Raw genomic sequence first — 18,786 nt, 5'->3', positions numbered from 1 at the left:
CTAAAAACACTGCCGGGTTGTAGATGAAATTCTCATTGTCCTTATACGCTCAGAATAGCTAGACAAATTTGTAAGAAAATTACAAAACGTACCCAAACTTCGCGAACGTCTCTTGTCACAGTACATACGCTCCACTGATAGGATTTCTCGCAGTCCAGTCGCTGCTTTTCTCGGCACGAAACAAATGTGGCACTCGAAGAAAGGCAAAAGGGGTTTAAAGTCGGTTCGACATAGCCTTTCACCAGTCAGCAATAAAATAATTCGCCTGGCAAGCAAACACTTGACTACTCCTCCCTGTCCTTTGGACGCAACAGACGTCGCCTCTTCAGCACAGCCCCTTTTTTTCCTTCTGGTGCGTGCGCTCGCCAGTCAAAGCGGCCAAACGACGCGCTACGTTCTCTCTGCGTTCATACTTATCATCTATGTACTACGCGTTCTCGCCGTGTTACCCTCGCCAGAGACGAAGGACAAGCCCTTCCACGGTCCCTTTTTCGCCTGAATCCAGCGTGCGCTCCTCCAGCCTCCTACACCTCGTGTTCGAATTTTTCTTGTAATTTAAGATTACAGGAGAGTTACACGATAAGCGTATTTTTGGTGATTTCTTCACTTTCACGTCGCTGTATAAATTTATCTTAAACAACGATACGTATAAAATACGTGAAATAACGATATTTATACGTATTGTATGGTCTAACTATGGTCCTAACTTTTGGTCAGGAGCCAAAGGATGTCAAACTGTTAAAACATGCGATATTTTGTATTTTCCAATATTTTAACACTTTGCTGTTCGCATAAATTTACTAATAAGCTTAATCAGTAATCTATGCCTTTTTGTAAGAAAATTTCAAGTTTGCACACTGTACGTGAAGAGAGCCGACTTGCACTTGGCAACACGTCGTTGCCACTGGACGTGAAAGTGTTGATACCGTCAGAAAAATGTATGAAATCGTTTGTTTCTCGAAAAATCAACATTAATCGCATGCTTGACTACTGCAATTAGAAATTTACAAAAAATGAAGTTGATCAATTTGATTTCTGAGATCCTCGTATATAAGAACATAAAACGTACTTGATCTCAGAGAACGATTGCTAAAAATGTATAATTTTCACGCGTACAAACTGATGCTCTTTCCACAATGTACGTGCGATAAAAGTTGACTAAACGAATATTCGAACTGAAGTGTCCTTTTGCACATCGTCTCCATTGGGTAGGTAGTCAAAAACTGTTCTTCTCTTTAATCGGTCACGCTCCATCGATACCATTGTCGGTCGATCCTCTCTCTTTCGGAGACCAGTTTCAACGGAACGAAAGAGAGGAGCATCGTTGCGTGCCGCGTGCACGGCGTGCAATTAACTTACGCAAAAATCGCGGCCACCCGAGCAAAAAGGTAATACCGGTTGACGTTTTTTGCGAAGAGGGCGCTGGCATATTGCGAAAATACTCGTCCACCATCTTCTTTCCTGCGTGTTACTGAAGAACAGATAAACGAGCTCCTGTTTTTCGACCGAGACGAATCGTGCTCCACTTCCGTTTTCTTTTTTTCTTTTTTCCCCCTGTTTTCTTCTTTTTTCTTTGAAAGCTGGTCGATCCTCGTGTGAAATGGTTTTAAGCACTTCGATACTGTGTAAGTATAGTTTGCTTACCTAGTTTAGGTAGGTTTCTTCGTGAAAGTTTTTAGTGGCCGGTTTGAAAGATCCAAGAAGGTAGCGGTTTTGTGACTCCTTCGTCAGGTATTCTGGCTTGGGTTCTACGAAATTGCCAGCAAGAAATTCGATAGTTTTCGATACCTTGTTTTATGGACGATGATGCTGTGTGTTATGAAATATTTCATATGGAAATTATTTATTTGACAATAGAGATAATAAAAAAGATATATGTATCGGGTATACTGCAGTCATTTGAACGTAACAAAAAAAGGTATGTGTGTGTTTTAGATGATAATATATCACTTTTACCACCCTGTTAGAGAGATGAGAGTATTTCAACAAGTTTCTTGTACGCCAAGAGCCCAGGGCCTTTTGAAACTTAAAGTGCTACTCCGTACCCTGTGCTACTCTGTACAACGCTCCGTTTCTCATCGTTGATTATTAAATCAGAAAATGAAACGACAACGTGAATAAAATTTTACCGAATTACTATCTATTTTATTTATGATAAATAAAATAAAAGTTAGAAAACTTTCAAATTTTTACATTTAGATCTACTAGAATGCATAAAATCTGTTTAAAACTCGAACAAAGTTCGTCATCAATCAAACTCGGTCGATAAATTCTCCTTCTTTCCTCATCGACCTTTCCGAATCAGTTACCGAATCGAAGCACGTACACGTTTCTCGAGCGCTAATTGGTCACGTGTGCTGGTCCCAGAAAAAATGTGAAGAATTTTTCGCAGCAACCGGACGAGCCATACCGTGTTGCAACGCTTTGAAATGGGTTAAGATTTAACCGTCTGTTGCTAATACCAGAAGCGGTTTCACCGATCAATGACCACCGGCTAATTGATACTTGTGAAAACGTCCCGACTAGGAAATCCTTCGTCGTGCACTTGCGTCAGTGTCTGGCGAACGTACTGCTAGAAAACCACAAACGTAGAGGATGCGAAGAACTTTTACTCGCTTTCAAGAAATTGATAATCTACCAATGTGTAGAAATTAATTACAGCGTATGTTTGGTTAGCATACAAATTTTATTCGTTTATTCTCGAAAGTATTTCTTGTTTGTATAAAGCGTGTTCGATATACAATTTTACACAGTAATCTGCTAGATCATGTTATCGTTCTGTTTTATTAATTTATTTTTCAAAGTCCTTCTTACACAGTATTTTTTACGTAAAATATTAGAAAGTAATTCGATAGATTATGATGTTTCGGACAATCGAATCTTATATATTTTATAATCAGAGATTGCATTACTACATATTATTGTATTTTATAGGTTTGATAATAAATGTACGATTACAGTATGTCGAATTCCTAACTTATTTTTTGATTGTAGTGTAAGGAATTCTTTGAACTGTTTACGGCCAACTAACAATAGACGATAACGTACCTTTAAAAAAATGATAATAGCTTGAATCGGTTCAATGTTAGTCATCAGAAAAATTTGATCTGAATCATCGTTAGTTGTTTGCTGATGGCATGTCTACCATTCTAAAACATTACTTGCCGATTTAGTAAGAATAATTAAGATTTCTGCTGAATCGTTGGAAGATGTTGCGTGTTAACCGGACGTATGTATAATTAATGATGTGCGTATCACCGTTGTCATTAGTCGAGTTGTGCGCGTTCTGCATTCTGGTGCGTCGGTCAGCAAGACAATTGACAACTGCTGGCCTCGATCCGAGAAGTTACGATTCTTTCTTGCGTTCCAGAGTTTAGTGTACATCTATTTCACGGACCACTTATGATGTACTCGGTGAATCGTGTCTCGATTCCGTAAAAACCTCGAGTAGAAAAATATACGTCGAAAATGGCAATGTTACAGACAAATCTTCGGAAAGATAAACAAATTGAAATAATTTAGAAGCAAATATATTCATCATGCGTAAAATTTGTAGTCTTCTTTCATGTAGCATTATTATAAAAAATGGACGTTTTGTATAATTGTTGAGGCAAAGTTGAGAAAAATTTAAATAATTTCAAAATAAATATTTATCATTTATAAAATGGCTAGTTTCCTTTCGTGTAGTAGTTTTATAAAAAATTGTTATTGAATGCAATTGTATGAAATTAACATCGATATTGTAATAATGATGAAGGAAAACTTTTTAAAAGGAACATTTTGATTTTAAATTTATGATTCCCCTTTATGAACTATAAAAGCGTAAAAAAAGTTACAAATGAAGTAGGAAGTTTGTATAATGGAAAATCAACGGTTCGAATAATGTCGGTTGTTTTTATCGAGTCCAGTTTGAAATTCTGAAAGTCTGCTACATGAATGATAGATTCCATCACGAACCAGGTACCTAAAACTATGAATACAAAGCACGCATATATAGCCATACATCTTCAGGATCTAAATTCGTTCCGATTCATTTCTTCTTAACTCGATTCGTTCTAAAGCTCCAACCGGATGTCTCGACGACCTGAATCACTAAATTTGGTTCTACGTTCTGTATATAGGCCCAACTTGAATAGATGCAACGTTTTTGACATCCGTGTCCAGAATGGTTTTCATTCTACTTTATCTCACCGACGTTCAATTACTCCATTATTGAGCCAACCAGACGCAGTCTTGTTCTTTTCGACATAAACTCAATTTATTTATGTAGAAATATTTTTCATCCGTCTGATTTATTTCTACGATACTTAACTGCTTCGTCACAGATTCAATCAGAACCAATTTTATAATCGTTTTAACAAAAATCAATTTTGAAAAATCACAAAACAGTAAGAAAGTCATAATTGATTCAATACGAAACGCAATGTTACGGTCTTTTTAACCAAGCACGATTATTTTCCCTATAAATAGTCCCGTTACGCCTATTCTATTTTGTTCAATTTAAATTGTTTTCAACTCGAGTACCTTAACCCAGTTTCCTCGCGATTCGATTCAACCGACTATATTTCCTCATAACACGATTCGTTTCGATCCGACCTCTCCGAAACTCTTTTCCATCCAATTTCACAGCTTCATTCCCATTCGCCATACAAGCAACACCTATCCTTTAACACTTTAACGATCCAATAAACCAGCTTTTAAGGTACATATGTACATAGCTATAAGGTGTATTTTTGCGCGAGAGATAAACGAACGCGCGGATAAACATTTTAAGAGCCACGAGACAATAACTTACGCGCTTCTCAGGCCTATGGGTGGGCTCTGGCGCCTTTCCCACCAGTAAAAGTAAGGCAATCGTTGATGATAAGTCGGTCTCACGGAGGTCAACAAGAGGAAAGCACGATCTTCGCTGTTTCAAGCAACTCATCGCCTTGTTAACACATTAGAAACTTATATTCGTAATTTTTATTCCAAGTGGGTGATTGCAAGATAATTCTTACGCGTACTGTAATTTTAGAAATCACATCGCATTATTATTGAGAGAAATTATTAATGAGAAACTTGAATTCGTAATTGTCATATCCCAGATGGACGATTACAAGATTGTTCTTGTACATGTACACTGCAATTTCATAATAGTTGGTAGTATCGTTTATGTGTAATTAATTACAGAGTTCTAATTATCTTTACAATTATTAATAGTATGCAAATGTTTTTGGCAATGTTAATGTTCGTTTCTATTGAGAGCTAAATACGATTACGTATATTTACTTATTTTGTTATTATATTGTTCTATTATTAGTAATTGTTGTAACATATTTGGAGAGATACTTAAAGGTCGATAAACATACGTGGTTCTAGGATTAAAAGAAAACCTTCCCATTCTACAAATACAAATAATAGAATATGTGAAATTCCCTTCCTAATTTACATTCCATGACAAGTATCCTCGATTTCGTTCTAATCGATAGTCATAGCTTGCCTTGGGAGTTTCAACATTATCACAATTAATTCCGCCGAGAAAGGCGGAATTACTTCTTGTAATATCCTGTGTTCCGCGAAACGATATAATACATTGACCACGGGGGGTATCTTCATGTGTACAAGATTACGAGTCGCTTTTACTCGGATGAAAAACACCTGTTTTTACATATGCTATCGGCAACTTACTACATACATACATATTTCCTTCGATAGATTCGCACAGACGAATCTGAAAGCGGAATCTTCTCCAGATACGTCGTTTACCAAGCGTTCGTCGTGTTCGAGTCCAAGTGTATTCTTTGATACTTACATAGCAATTTCCAATGCACGCTGTGCTGGTTAAAAGCGCGAGAGTGTGGAGAATATAAAAATACAGCGAGAATTCCATCGCAGTGACTGGCGAACCGGCTTGTGGAATTAGAATGAATTTTAACGTTTGAATTAACGAAATGTCGTTTATATACCTCGTTGCGATGGTGATCAAAACCTGTTAGATTCTCACAAATCTTGTGTATAGACTGAGGATATTTAAATAAATTTATATTTTTATAGATACAATTCGAAAATGCATTCTAGTTAAAATTTATATCTTGTAATATAATTTTGTATATTGTTACATATTGCGCACATTCTTGCGCCTTTAACATTTCAGAAGAAGCCCGCAGTCTACTTATACACGTCCTTATTTTTCGTTTAATTATTTTATTTTATGTCGATTTATTTAATATCTGACTTCTTCAAGAGCATTATGCAAAAAGTATATAGTGCTTTGTCTTAGCTGTATTTTTATGTTCATTTATCTATATGCATAATGCGTAGTTTATCTGAAATTATTAATCAGATACATTGGCTGCGAAGTTTAGAAATTCTTAGGAAATGGAGTTTATTATCCTTAGTAATATCTGGTAACGCTTCAATCATTTTATGTGATTATCAATTTGATACTGTAATGGTTATATCAAAATCACAATTTTGTTTGTTCATCAGCAGAATAATTTTGACAAAAGAAAAAGTGAATTTATGAAAAAATGTCTTAAAAAGATCGTGACGAGGGTCGTTTACAGGCACATGAACACTCGACCACATAGCAACCAATGCAAATTACTTTCTTCGTAAATTCACGATACATCCAGGTTATTAAAGCTCCTTTTTCGTTTACCGATCTGGTGATGGTGTAAGAAGTAGAGTCTCTTCATTTCATGGAAACTATGTTTCCGATGACCTGGACATTTAAGCCCATAAATCTACTCAATCGTTCAATAATCTTATCTCCGATTTTAATATCGAATCGTCAGATTCCGTCATTAAAGAGTTTTAGTTTCTTAGAAGATTTAGTCATCGTGTTCGATGTTCACGTTTATCGGTGATCTTAGATTTTTAACCCTTTGTAACCCTTCACAGAGACGTTTTTCTTTTCAAATTTAGAAAGATTTTATTCTTAGGAAATATAATATATTGAATGTTAAAATGGAATATTTGAATACCATCAAATATGGAATATTCTTTTATCCATCGAAATACAGTATTCATGTCGGGTCACGTAGATATTCAATAGGATTAAACTGAATATTTAAACACGTTGTATATTTTAATAATATCGACCGGAATAAAATTTTCACCTCGGATCACATAGACACACAATAGGATTAAAAGGTAAAAAACTAGGAAATTTCCAAACATTTCAACATACGCACGTATCTTGAAAAGGTGAGAAAATGGTAGCCAGTTCGTTACAATTAAGAGGAAAGCAGTTTTGGACCTCGTTTTATCGGTCCACCCACGTAATGCGCATGGTTCCGCAACGAAAATAATGGCTCTTTTTAGCGAGGAAGAATTTTTTTTCGGAAAAAGTCGTTTTTCTTTACGAGAACAACGTGGAGAGGCAAGCTGCAGCTGTCTTAAACCTCTAGTCTTTGTACCTGTGCGAGTTGGCAGGTGTTGAGACGAGATACATCTGCTATCTTGCACGTGTCTCGAAGGGATTCTTGCTCTCTGCATGTTCAGGTTCTCTCTCTCTGGATTCTCTTCTTCGGAACCGAGTTTGTGTGTGGGTAATCTGTGTGCGTGCAAAAGCTGTGGAACCGGTGCGCTCTCGATCGGAACACCGTACATGGTGTGCCGAAAAAATTCCACGATTTAAATCACCTAGCCGCGCACCGTTTGATAAATTTATTATCGTACGTTTATTTGATACGCCACGTTCACTTATTTGAGAAGATACTCTCGGCGTGTGTCGGCGGGTAATATGGTAAAATGTGGAACCACAGACTCGGTTCGAATTGATGGGAGTAAGGGAGGATTAATGTTTTCTTTAGGTGAGATTACGTATATTTTATGAGCTTAAGTGCACGGTTTAAACGAAGTGTATATGGGTTCTGGAAAAAAGTCTTTTGTAAGCGTTTATAGTGTTATAAATTATACTATTATAATATGGTATTATAAGATTGGATCAAAGGATTTTACGGTTATATAAAAATGATATATTTCCAGAGAATATTGCACAGTAGTAGTATTATTTTCTTCTTTCTAACGCGTTTAATGATCAATTGATTTTGAACGATGTCTTCTCTGATGTTTTGATGAAATTAAATTCGCGTCTTGTAAATTTCGAACAACGCTAGAGAGCAATAAGTATCGACTCAGTCAGGTTGAACTGCGAATTAATATCGATTAGATTTTTAAGTGTAATAAAATATCCCTACTATTCCTACAATTTAAATGACTTTGAATTGAAACGAAATTCTTTACGTATAATGGGATCTTTCATTTCGATAATACAGCCTTAACATTCGCACAAAGGAGCCTTTTGATTTTAAAGAATCAATACTCCAGGTGCAACAAAGAATCCTTTGCTAAAAAGAAACGTTTGTCAAATCATATGGTACGGTTCTTTTCTGGATCATTGGCTCGAAAGGAACATATTTGCGATTGTGAGAAACCTGGAAAGTTTCAGAGCGCACCTTGTATACCAACAAGGCGAATCTGATCACCTGCTATCGCGCTTTGCGCGTGCGGCCAGGTGTCCCAAGAAAAATGGAAAAACGTGAGAGCCATCGGAGATTAAGGTACGACCCTTCTCCGAGCTAATGATAGGGTTCCAAGGTAGCGCCAGCCACGGTTTTAGCATCCTACCCTTTTTTTTAATTTTTTTGTTCTTCTTTCTCCCTTTCTCCCTTTCTCTTTTCTTCCCTTTCTTTTCGGTCCAGTTTTCTCTATATATACACATCGTGTATCTTGCGTTACGACTCTTCGCCTCCGTTCAACGACTGACCAACGTGTATACGCTCATCTGCTTGAAAGGATCTCTTGAAGAGATTGAATTCCTTTATGGTCTACTTGCAGCTTCTAGCGGTTTCATGATACAAAGAAATTATTGCTTTCGATCGGACGCATAGGTTGCGAACGAAAGCCGTGTGAGAAAGTTGTTTTTCATCCCGTGAAGGGATAAGCCGTGTGGCTGAAAAAATTTCTCTCTGATTGTTCGTTGGCTTCTTCTAACCCGAATTTTGTTCATTTAGAAGAAGAAAAATCAGAATTTCCAGTAACGAGCAAGTAATATACAGGTATATCGATATGTAATTTTCCTATTTAAAAACTGTTTGTGCCTGATCGAGGAAGTTATATTGAAATTATATCTTACATTGAAATATAAAAAGATGAATCTTTTCAATAATAGTTTCACGATTTTTCTTTTACTTAATCGTTCATCTCGTCAGTAGTTGGTATACGAATTCGATTTCAAATATTAAATTCGAGTTTTGACGTGTGCAGAATTGGATCAATCACCGCTTCATATTTTTCGAGATTTAACTGCATTTGATCCAGTTGTTTGAAGTGATAATCAGATCTGCGGCAATTCCTTTGTGATTCATTCAAACTCAGCTTGATTCTCTTACGACGTGGTTCAATTTACTTCAATGCTACCTACGATGATTCGATTACATTTCTCTCGATGGTTTCTTGCTTTTGCCAGAGTTTTACATGATATTATTCTTAATGCAATGAAACCTTCAATTTGCCTGATAGGATATAATTCAACCGAATAATAGTGCAAATAAAAGAACAAAGCTTACCCGCATCTAATTTAAAACTAGCTATGGCGATCTCGCGTTCAATTCAACTCCACTTCGATCTAATATCACACATGATCTCTCTTGACGTTGCCTAATATAATCTCCGCGCTGCATCACTCTTGTATACATCCATCAATATTTCTGTGAAATATTATGACGTCAATGAAAAATGTTTTTCAATTATAAAAAATCCTCCAACTATAAAACTGAAATACCAAATTCTCACACTATGAAACTGTCATTATATCTAAAGCTTCGGGAGAGTAAATCATCGACGCACTTCCAAAGGCAATTATAAACCTTACTTCACAGCCCATAACTATGAGAATAAAATATATATTACGAAACGAAAGAAATACTCGATCCTTCACAACAAGAGGCAAAAGGAACAAGAAAAAAAAGAAGAAAAATGTACATCCTGTAGTATGGTTGTTAATAGCTGCAGCAGGTGGTATCGACGTAATAATGGAAAAATGCAAATTAATGTCTCACGCGACGCAAGAGTTGCATAATGCCATTCTGAAGAAAGGTCAACGCGCGTAGCCTTGCGGTTTACATAAAACGTGTCTGAATCGGTTGACGTCGCTCGGATGCGTCGCAGAAAACAAACGCGACTCGTTATTCCTTCCATAATTAAGACGGTACAGTTAGGAGGGCTGAAACATCGAGTAAAATGTTCTTTTTCTTTCTTTTTCTTTTTTTAATTGAAGAGCATAATCACGGGCTGGTCCGAGGAACAATGGCTCGTGAAAGCGATTCACGAAGGTTTGTCGGAGCAGGAACATCGATTGGAGGTCATTAAAGGGGACTCTTGATGACTTTCATCGGGTGCAGTCATCGGTCGAGTAATGTCTCCGTTCATCGTCGCAGAACTATCTCTCTCAAATCGTTTCTTTGTTTTCGATATCCCATTTCTTCTTTTCTCTTTTTTTTTTTTTTTTTTTTTTTTGTCTTTGCTTTTGTCAGTAGCGAGGAGCGAAAAGAAGCTACATATTTGATGTGAACGATGGTTACATTTTGTTATCTTTTCAATCAGATTTGATGCTTCATTGTATGTATGTATATACATTGTTTTATTAATTTCGGATATATGAAATGATGTTTTTAGAGAGTTGAATTTTCACAGAGGAACATCTCTGTACCTGACATCAATGAGACAATATTATAACCAATCTATTAGAATATATAGATAAGATTCTAGATAAACGATATAGAAAATTTTCGCTGTCAATGGAACTGGAGGTTGTGAAAACAACAATAGGATACACGTTGTTCCAGCTCACGCATAGCTTTTCAAGATACGCGAACAACAATGCCACATGTCATAGTAAATATACACATCCTCTTTGTAACGTGCGTTGACCCGTACACTCGAGTACCACAAGGTCACTACACGATTCGACATTGATAATGAAACGCAGGTACATCGAACTAATGTCACTGCTCCGTTACTTCCGGACGCGCCTAAGTTCGTTTAGCGAAACGCCGTGTGGAAAGCTGGCTCAGTCACCGTGGAAACAATACTTCGTTGAAACGTTCCATTTCCTTGCTTCACTGCTATAATCTTCTCTCTATTTAATTTGCCCTTGATCTACTGCAAAATTCCAATAAAATATGATATTTTGTTAAGAAACTCAAGTTTTGATTCAGATGATTCACAATTGGAGTAACTTTTCTAGGCCTACAGTTCTCATCTAGGTTTTGATTATCTGTGAAGAGTAAAAGATTTATAAAAAAAGACGATGAACAAATCATTTATTTAAAGATTAGGAATGGATATTTCCTTCCTTCATAGTGTGGTAGCGTAGTATTTCCTACTCACCGAGAAAATGATAAGAAATATCTAATCAACGATCGAGTGGAGATCGATTCGCTCTTTCATCAGACCATGCAGCAAGTCCGAGGCAGAGTCTCCTTTCATGGATAATCGTTTCAATGGTAAACAATTAAATGATAACATTAGTCTGGGATGGTAACAGTAGTTAGCTGGCCTTCTATCGTCCTGTTTGTATTATTCCACGCTTATCATTGTTCTATCAACCTTCCATCTAAGAGTCATACCAAGATAACAGAGAATCACGTTTCCTTACGTTTCGAACGCACATCCGCGCCATCTCTTTGTCTCCTATTGCTAAATCGGTTTGGTATACCGTGACAAGGTTCAAATGAAACGATACATAAATTAGAAGTAGCTGCGGGCCCTTAATTAACAGAAATAAGCCCGCTCGACCGGCCCAGCAACAACGTTCACATGAAATACGCGTGCATTAATTGACAGAGAGCGAACGTGGATCTCTCCTCGCTGTGAGAATTAATGTAAATGTCACGGTGAGTTTTCATCTAGCGAATGAAACCGTTTCACATACGGTAAAAAATCAAAAATTAAATGATGAAGATTTCGAGGTGTAGGGAGGAAACTGTTTGAAACTTTTCACGGAGTAATTGGATAGATAAAATGAAGATGAGAATGCAGAAGGTTTGGCGAACCTGAGTGAACACACACGTTTTACACAAAATTTTATATATTGAATAAATTTCGTGTGTGGAACCTAATAGTATTTTCTACTTAACACTTGAATTACTATACCAGCCAAACTGACTGGTTCAATTTTATAAGTGTACTACATAACATGGAATTCCTTTTGTAAGAAGATAATAAATATAAAGATATTCTATATTTTTAGTAATAATTTTTTAATAAAAGATATTACGTATTTTTTAATGATTAACCATTTTGACTGGTTTTGGTAGAAATAGTTTTGTTTTAAGTGTTGGTAGTTCTAGAGTTAATGGTATTTATTATGTATATTCTGGCAAGATATTTTTCAATGTTGCAATATACTGATATAAAACATCGTAGCGAAGATTGTTAAAATTGTGTATATGGATATTGTTGTCTTTTTTTAATTATCTGTACGTCGATTTTATAATTTTAATGATAGACCTAAAAGGAGTGTCCAAGTTTGCAAAATTGTTCTATTTATGCATTCTATGCATGCTATATAGATTTCTTGTATGTACTGGTATCGATAATATAAATTAAATTCGAATACCCTGGCAAAAATGATCAATCTTTCGAGATCTTTCATTATGGCTACTGTGATGGGAACAAGAATTCATGTGAATAATAAATGGTTGAGAACCGAGCGACTGTTTATGCCAGAGTAATAATCGGTAGCGAGTGATTAGGAGAATATAGCGTGCACGTGGTCAGAATTTATGTTATGATCGCTATATACGCACGTAGATAATTAAGAGAGAGAAGCCAGTGTGAATCACTGAAGAGTCGAAAGTTGTCACAGGAAAGTCGTATAAAGATGAAAGTAAGAGTTACATTTCAAAGAGACAAAGTTAAATTATTTTATTAAATATATATGCGTATAGTTTTTACCTTTTTATTATATACATATAAAGAATAACAACAAATGTGATAAAACATTCAAACGAATAAACTGTTTAGTTCTTATCCAATACGCAGAAAATATGCGAAAGAACAACTCTGATAAAGTATCGTTTCAAAATTTGACCAATAAGTAACGCTTTCTCTGAAAAAAGCGGCGCTCGTTAATTTTTCCTCGACCTCGTATTTTATCAGAGATGCAACGTCGACGGGTTCCAACCTCATTATCATAGAGAACCAACAGAAAAAAAGAGAGAAAAATACGTTTGCCCCAAGCATTGTTCTAATGCGCGTCGATATTTCATTTCAGAGTCCTGGAACGCTGCACAAAGATGTCGGTGGTGCTGGTACCAAGGTCAGCGGAAAGACGGTCGGCGGTGTCGGCACTGCAACCCTCACTACGCTCTCCTCCATTAATAATACATCCAACACCAGCCGGAACAAGAATAATCCCGTATCTCAAGAGGTAAGTCAACAGATCAACTAATATTTAGTGGAAAATGCAATATTTTTGTGTCATCATATTTCAGTACGTCTCTGATTGAATCAGGTGTAGTAGGACTCGTCTACTCTCTGATCTCAACTACTCGTTTTAATGCCAAGAAGTCAACTTTTATTCGTACACTTTATAAAGAATCATCGAAAATTCTCAAAATACACCGATGAAAATTTACGAAATTATTACGCGAAGAATCAAAAATTGGTATTTCTAATGTTAGATTTTGCAGCGAATTTTCTGAACAATTCGATAATAGAAGACTCACTCGAAATCGTCGCACGAATTTCTTTCTAAATAGCTGTTTTTTTTTTCATGACATAGTTTCTTCTTAAAAATCTCACCTTTTGCATTCAGCCATTCAACAATATTCGGTGGCACAAGGTGATACGTATAAAAATAATTACCCTTCGTTGCCATGCACGAAATCGAGTAACTCGCCTTGACTTGGACCGTCCGCCGTAAAAAACTGGAACAAACCAGAAGTTCGACAACTTTCGATCGATCTCATCTTATTAATAACGTCAGTTTCAACATCGATGCCGAAACGAGACTTAACTCCTTACGTCGACGGCCACGTTTTGTAATTAAGTAGCATTTGCAGTTATTTTCACGCTTACATGCTAGAAGGAATGACAAGAATGAAAGATTGAAACGAGTCCAACCCTTTCAAGATCGCTCTATTTTAGCCTGCGAGAAAAATTGCTCCTTATCGATAATAAACGATAGAAGCAGTTTTCTTGTTGGATGGTTTTTCAAGGAACACATAACGCACTAAAGTCTGTGGCTAATTTTCTAAAAATATTTATTAATCATTAATCTCGGAAACGCATCTCTTTGGGTAGTTTTTAAAAGAAAACACGGTACACTGACATTTACGACCAATTTTACCGTAAAAAAATTTATTATTTAATCAATCAATAACTTGTTAAAATATCAAGTGTGAAAGGATTAATAGCAAAAGTTCTTGTCGCCTCTGTGATTCACGTGCATCCTCGGTCGTTTTCCGAATCAGCCTACTTCCTCGCGATATTTCATTCGGTTCGATCGACTAATCCTCCTCCAGGTCGTGCGTCGCTAGAGATTACTTCTTCTGGTGACCTCGCGTGGAGAGCTATGGTTTCCAGCATCTCCGGCGTCGCTTCAATTGTGCCATGTCACCGCCATTTGTCACCTTTAATGTTCTGCCTCTCTTCCCTTCTGCGTCTTCATCCCTCTTCCCCTTCTCTTTTTTGTCTCTGTTCGCCGCGGCGTTATGCGGCAAAGATGATCGAATTTCGTTGCGTGGCGCAAGTTGCGCAACCAAAGCTGACGCGACGCACGCTGTCGCCTCCTATCGCGCAGCATAATTTTTAAGCGCAGAGACAACGCCAGTCTGACGACTGCAGACTCTTATCTGCAGAGGCACATGCGACACCGTCGTTTTCCACTTGCAACTCTCTACCTCCGTCTCACCCAGTATTATCGTGTTTCTTCGATTTTTCTCTCTCTTTTTACTTTTTCTTCTTTTTCTTCTCTTTCTTCTTCGTTCTTACGCTTTATTAAATTCCGTTGCTTTTCGCTTTTTGCGGTCTAGTGCTTTCATTGGATTAGTGTTACGCTGCTTGTGAATAGTAAAGTGTTTTTGTGAATGTTTCTCGACTTTTGATTTTTTTATTAATTCGTCATGACCTTACAATTGTGTAAATACATGGCGTTTATCCTATTACAGTTGGAATAAGTAGCTGCTTAAAAATAGAAGCAGTTCCTAACAGGAAGAAAGCATCGGGATTTTTTATGGTCATAAGATCAGTCAGGCGTTGAAGTTTATCATGTTTCGAAAACCCGGCACACTAATTTGAAACACGTAGAGAAGATAAGAAGCTCGAGTATCGTTTAGGGCCGACGATATCAAATCTATTTAAATTATGTGTGCTTATTTCCGTATATGTAGTACGTTTAACAAATTTCTTTCTGGATTATGCAATTTGGAAGACTGACTGATAATTTGGAAGGCTTGGAAAAACACATGTCTGTTGTAGTGTAAAATTTCAAATATCAATTCACAATCAAGTTTGTACAATTTGAAATTCAAGGTGGTTCGCGGCTACATCAAACGATATCACTATTTTAATATTTTAATTTTAATTCACGACCTCGCTATGTCGTTTCCATCGTGATACGAACAAGGTGGCGTTACGCGTATCTACTTCGACAATCCTATTATTATATTTTCGGATTAATATTTCGAGTTATTCGTATTACACCTGCATTGTCTGCTTTATCTCGATCACTTTGTTAGATGTTGCAATGTTTATCAGAAATAACGCGTATTTCATACGTACAGTGAAATATCGGTTATCTAGATATAAAATAACTTAGTTCGATAAAACGTTAATAGTGTACGATTATTGGTTATCTAGAGTCTGAATTCTACGTTAAATTCGGGTAAAAGGAAACGTTAATAGATAATCACGTACAAAATCTTCATGCTTTGATACTTTATAATACGTTTCTATCACGAAGATTTTACTCCATAATGAAGCATAATGAAATCAATTTTTAATTAATCAGAAATTCAAATTAGAAATTAGAAATTTGTACGTTTAATTGTATCGTAAGACACGGCTTAATTAATTGCAATTAATTCTATCGTTTCTAATTTCAAAAATTTTCTAGCCTTCCTTTGTCTATTTCAATTGTCTATTTAAATTAAACAAACGAAGTAAGACGTAGAGAGAGAGTTGCATATGTTACGTAGGTAAACATCCAGTCAGGGAACTCGAAGTGTGCGGTTTAATCGAGGCCCTCGGACTAATTCATACGTGAATTTAGAAAGTCCATTGCCGGGATTTACATCTAATTGTTTCGCGGCTTGCGCAACTGCTGCGCGAAAGCCTTAGTGTTCCGTGTATATATTGCTTCCCTCTTCCACTCTTCCTCTCTTTGTCTTTTTCGAGCATAAAGAGAAATAGAGAAACTGATTCGTTACAGAAAAATTAATAAGGAACGTATAGGAATAGGATGTTGGTGGATTAGGTAACTGCGGCTTGTTTCTGATTTATTACCGTTATTACGCTAACAATTCATTAGTAACATAATAACTACTAATAATTACTAGTGCAATGTATCAAAGTTTGGAATTCACAAAATTTTGGAAAATTGTATCCGCGTTAAATAAGAATTTCTTGGAATTAGAATAGAATGAGAATCTTTTCTTTCTAATTTATATGTATATATCTTATTCGCTTCAAATTCATAGAACAATTAAATATATGGGTAATAAGACAAATATATCTGATGGCGTCACGTACATCAAGTACATTGGTATCTATGAGATAAGGATTACTAAAGTTTAAGCAGTCGTGAATTGGTACTCGTGTGAATAAGAGCATAACAGTGCATCCATTCCGATTATTCTTTTAAGTTCTCCCGTTGATTAGTTTATTTTTCCTAGTGTATATTAAAAAGAGTAATATATAGTAAATATATATGTATTTGTATCCATGAAGACTGAAGATGTTAAACTTTTTATCTTTATTATCTTTCCAAGAAAACGAGCATACCATGTAGTAACAGGTAACGAAATTAATGCCTATACATCACGCGCAAAATATTAAAAAAAGAACACATAAGACGTTAATTAAAATAAACAGTCGCGATATACACAGAGAAAACTATAGCGAAGAAAATCCATACGCTTAATAATCGTGTTATCGGTCGAGTGAAATGATGATTTCTGGATCAACGAGTATATCTAGTCGAGACATTAGTAGCGTATTTGCTTTTTCCTCGAAATCCATCGTGTCATTCACGTACAATTTTCCTTAGCACGGAGAACTGCGTGGCGTAACGATGATAAGACCGCATGTTGCCCACCGCAGATCGAGCAGATTACGTCGACAACGGAGAGGGACTAATCGGAAAGTTGTCTCCTTGAGATGTCGGACTGATCCGTCATGCGATTCTCTTTTGTCTATTCGTGACCGTGTAGTTAGATCGTACTTATGTAAACGAGCAAAGATATTTTGTTTCTCGAGGTAAAATAACAGGTTACTTACGTTCGTAAGAGTATTTGCAGTTGGTTTGCACGTTCTTCGTAAGACTGTACCGATTAGGAAAAGCTGCATTTTTCAAGGGAACTCCGCTTTTACCGACAGAACCGCGTTGGTCAAGGATCAGCAGTTTTGTAAGCGGAATTGACATACATATTTATGCACTTTCTACGTACCACTGAGTGCAGTTAGATGGACACAGTTAGATGTTTTGCGAAGCATGGACCGTGATGGTATGAATTAAAAAATAGATTTCTTTTCCTTTTTACTTGGTTCATTTCAACGCAACGAATCTCTATCGCGTGTACATACATTTCATGTTCAATCGTATAGCTATAAAATGAGGAAGCTTAGGACAAAAACGACCCTTTTTTCGAGCAAGCGAAAGGATATTTTAACTTCTTTCATCTTCAATATTTTTAAACAAAATATTCATCATCTTACATAATTTCCATAAGCGTACGAGTAATTATATGCAAAAAAATCGTACCCAATTAAATCACGAAGTTGTAACCTCGTGACCAAAGCTTTTATAAAACCGTTTCATTTCCATTCGATAATAAGTCAAGGCATTATTATTTAAATTATGGAAAAATTTGACAAGTACTGTGCCCAATTGTTCTAAACGATAATGGTAACTACGTAAATCAAGAGATTTAAAATACGTAGGTACGTGATTACGTAACTTGCAAGTTATCGTTATAGAGGTTTAACGTTTCTTACTTAATGAAAGAAGTAAGGAGCACGGTCAATCGTGGTTTAATGCGCGATTAGCTTGAATCAATGAGTCATTGAAGAATTTTTATCCGGGTTTCGAAATCCGTCAACCAGCTGTAGAAGTGCATCGGCGCTCATTCTCAGCGACAAGGAGCGTATTATGCAATGACGAATGGCTTATTCGGCGTGTCAGCGAACGATTGTTTCGCGAGTGTCGTTTGCAATCCCTGGAATATCGGATTTTATTGCCGCTATTACGTGTAACGCCGGATAATTTTTATATCGGTAACGTTTAAACGATAATGAAACATAAACAACAAGAAATGACTGTCCCCAGATAAAGAATACGTCACCGATGATAAAAGTTAATACTTCGACGTCGATCGAAACAGCTGAATTTATATCTTGCTTTTTCCAAAGAGTGGTATAATTGATATAGCTTGATTCTTCATAGAGATTCGATGAAATATCGATGTCAAGGCGAGGGAAATTAATCGTCTCGATAGAATCGATAGAAGCAATTTTTTTTAACGATGCTGAATCTGATTAACGTTCTTGTGCAAACAGCGGCATTTAATCAAG

The 18,786-nt window shown here is 36.4% G+C and overlaps 1 protein-coding gene across 3 annotated transcripts in view; it reads left to right on the top strand.

The window, feature by feature from the left end:
- The window catches only part of LOC132908362 (probable serine/threonine-protein kinase dyrk2), a 265,251-nt gene that overhangs the window by 200,485 nt on the left and 45,980 nt on the right, over positions 1–18,786 (top strand). For all 3 annotated transcript variants that reach the window (XM_060962359.1, XM_060962342.1, XM_060962350.1), the window contains one exon: positions 13,268–13,423. In XM_060962359.1, the coding sequence (XP_060818342.1) occupies positions 13,268–13,423 (156 nt within the window). The remainder of the gene's footprint in view (positions 1–13,267; positions 13,424–18,786) is intronic.

Source organism: Bombus pascuorum, chromosome 1 (assembly GCF_905332965.1).
Source record: "Bombus pascuorum chromosome 1, iyBomPasc1.1, whole genome shotgun sequence".
Lineage (NCBI taxonomy): Eukaryota > Metazoa > Arthropoda > Insecta > Hymenoptera > Apidae > Bombus > Bombus pascuorum.
The sequence above is the reverse complement of the archived record's forward strand: the minus strand, read 5'-3'. Positions and strand labels throughout refer to the sequence as shown.